The sequence below is a fragment of the Tasmannia lanceolata genome, unplaced genomic scaffold (assembly GCF_043159265.1).
Source record: "Tasmannia lanceolata isolate RefF3 unplaced genomic scaffold, GAP_Taslan_0.1 ptg000005l, whole genome shotgun sequence".
Taxonomy (NCBI): Eukaryota; Viridiplantae; Streptophyta; class Magnoliopsida; order Canellales; family Winteraceae; genus Tasmannia; species Tasmannia lanceolata.
Genome location: NW_027518682.1, coordinates 2,655,373 through 2,657,665, shown reverse-complemented (window position 1 = coordinate 2,657,665; position 2,293 = coordinate 2,655,373). Strand labels below are relative to the sequence as shown.

Sequence of the window (2,293 nt, the reverse complement as noted above, 5' to 3'; positions counted from 1 at the left end):
AGCACGTGACTATCTCAAATTGGCATCCTACAGCTGTTCAAAAGCCACGTGTCAGGCAGTTAGAGTGTCACGTGTCGTCTCACAAAAGATCTTTCCAAAGGGGACAAAAGAAATGCCATCAAAAGTTATCCTTGTCACATTCCCTCCTCCCATGGGTCCCACACACCATGAGTCAAACTCCTCCACATGCCAATATTTGAACAACATCCACCGTCCGCTACCTCGTGCCGACAAATCCCACCGTCCTTCACATGGTTTTCGTGCAACGCCGAATTTCAAATTCCACCCCACCTCACCCTCTTCTGTTTCTAACCATAGTTAGGTTTCGGTCGAGTCAGGGTTCGAACCCTTGGTCTAGAAGTTATATAATCCTAGATAGATGATAGATCTCCATCATTTTAGCCTCTCTCTCTCTCTCTCTCTCTCTCTCTTTCTGTTTTAGTCTCCTGAGAAAAGAAAAAAGCGAAGAAAACCCTAATCTTCTGTCGCCATTGATTTCTGCTCTTCTTTTTTTCCCACCTTTCTTCTATGAAAATGCTTATAATTTCTCTTTCACATTGAGGAAGATTTCTCTTGTTTTTTTTTCTCCTGTGTTTACGACTATGTCAGACTCGGTAAGAAGGTTCGAGATAGGGTACGCGCTCGCGCCAAAGAAACAAGAAAGTTTCATCCAACAATCTCTTGTGGATCTTGCGAAAGAAAGAGGTATTAATCTCATTCGCATAGATTCTGATCGAACTCTGTTAGATCAAGGCCCTTTTGATTGCATTATCCACAAATTATACGGTGACGAATGGAAAACACAGCTTCAAGAATACGCTGAAAAAAACCCTAATGTCTGTATAATCGATTCTCCGGATGCAATTGAACGCCTACACAATCGGATTTCCATGCTCCAGGTCGTGTCTGAATTAAAAGTCCCACAACAAGATGAGACCTTTGGAATCCCTAAGCAGATCGTTATTTATAATTCAGTTTCACTATCGGATTCGGATGTGACCAGTGGTTTGAAGTTCCCTGTGATTTCAAAGCCCTTGGTTGCAGATGGGAGTGTTAAATCGCATAAGATGTCTTTGGTGTTCAACCGCGAAGGTCTGCTTAAGCTGAAACCTCCGATGGTATTGCAAGAATTTGTGAACCATGGAGGGGTCATCTTTAAGGTTTATGTTGTGGGTGATTATGTGAAGTGCGTGAAACGAAAATCTTTGCCTGATGTAACAGACGAGACATTGGATAGCTCTGAGGGATCAATGTCTTTTTCGCAGGTTTCTAATATGACGACTCAAGATCGAAGCAATGATAATTATTATGAGACAATGCATTTGGAAGATACAGAGATGCCACCTCTGAGCTTTATTACAGAGATTGCCAGAGGGCTAAGGCAAGCAATGCGGTTACACCTGTTTAATTTTGATGTGATTAGGGATGAGAAAATTGGGAACCATTATCTCATTATCGACATAAATTACTTTCCTGGGTATGCGAAAATGCCATCTTATGAGACTGTCTTGACAGATTTCTTTTGGGATATTGTTCACAACAATCACAAGAAAACACCGATTTTGGGATTGTAGGATCCTGGTTTAGATTGTGGTAATTCACTTGGTTGTGATAAGCAAGGCAGAAAGCTTGTAAGGAATAATCATTGTGGTGATGGGGATGATGGGGCTCTCCCTGCTTCGTCCCTCAGCCTCGATGACAAAGAGAATGCAATTCAAGTCTGATTAATTGAATCAGGACATGCTACAATCGTTTGTGGCTCATTGATGTCTTAGACGAAAGAGTGGTAGAAGGCTGTTCCTAACTTTTTCATTTATTGTCATCCACGTTGTACTTTTCCATTCTCTTGTTAATCTTAAGGTGTAGTATGGTGAGCAGCACACATTGTCTTCTGGATCATGGTAATGGGCTGGGGGTTGAATAAATAGGTCGAGCGCTTCCAGTTTCAGCGTTTCGATTGCTTTGTTTGATGTTTCACATTAATTTTGTAAATTCTGACGCTGTGCCAGTGAGATAGGTATTTTTCAATCACTTGAAAATTTACCAAGCTCTATGGTGTATTTCAATGCTTATGTGCTGTTTTAGCGACGTCTGTGATATCTGTACCTTTAATGCGTGGGTTAGCCATTTTTTCTGATGAAATTTTATTTGTTCGTTGAATGTGGAGGCAAAATTGAATATTCAATCACTTGAAAAGTTAGCAAGCTCTATGGTGTATTTCCATGCTTACGTGCTGTTTTAGCAACACCTACGATATCGGTACGTTTAATTCGCGGGGGGTTTGCCATTTTTT

At 41.0% G+C, this 2,293-nt stretch overlaps 1 protein-coding gene across 1 annotated transcript; it reads left to right on the top strand.

Moving 5' to 3' along the window:
• Window positions 1-408: 408 nt before the first annotated feature.
• Window positions 409-2,088, top strand: ITPK1 (Inositol 1,3,4-trisphosphate 5/6-kinase family protein). Its single transcript, XM_077378186.1, has one exon. The coding sequence runs from the start codon at window positions 603-605 to the stop codon at window positions 1,572-1,574; it is 972 nt and encodes a 323-aa protein (XP_077234301.1). The 5' UTR covers window positions 409-602; the 3' UTR covers window positions 1,575-2,088.
• Window positions 2,089-2,293: the final 205 nt, after the last annotated feature.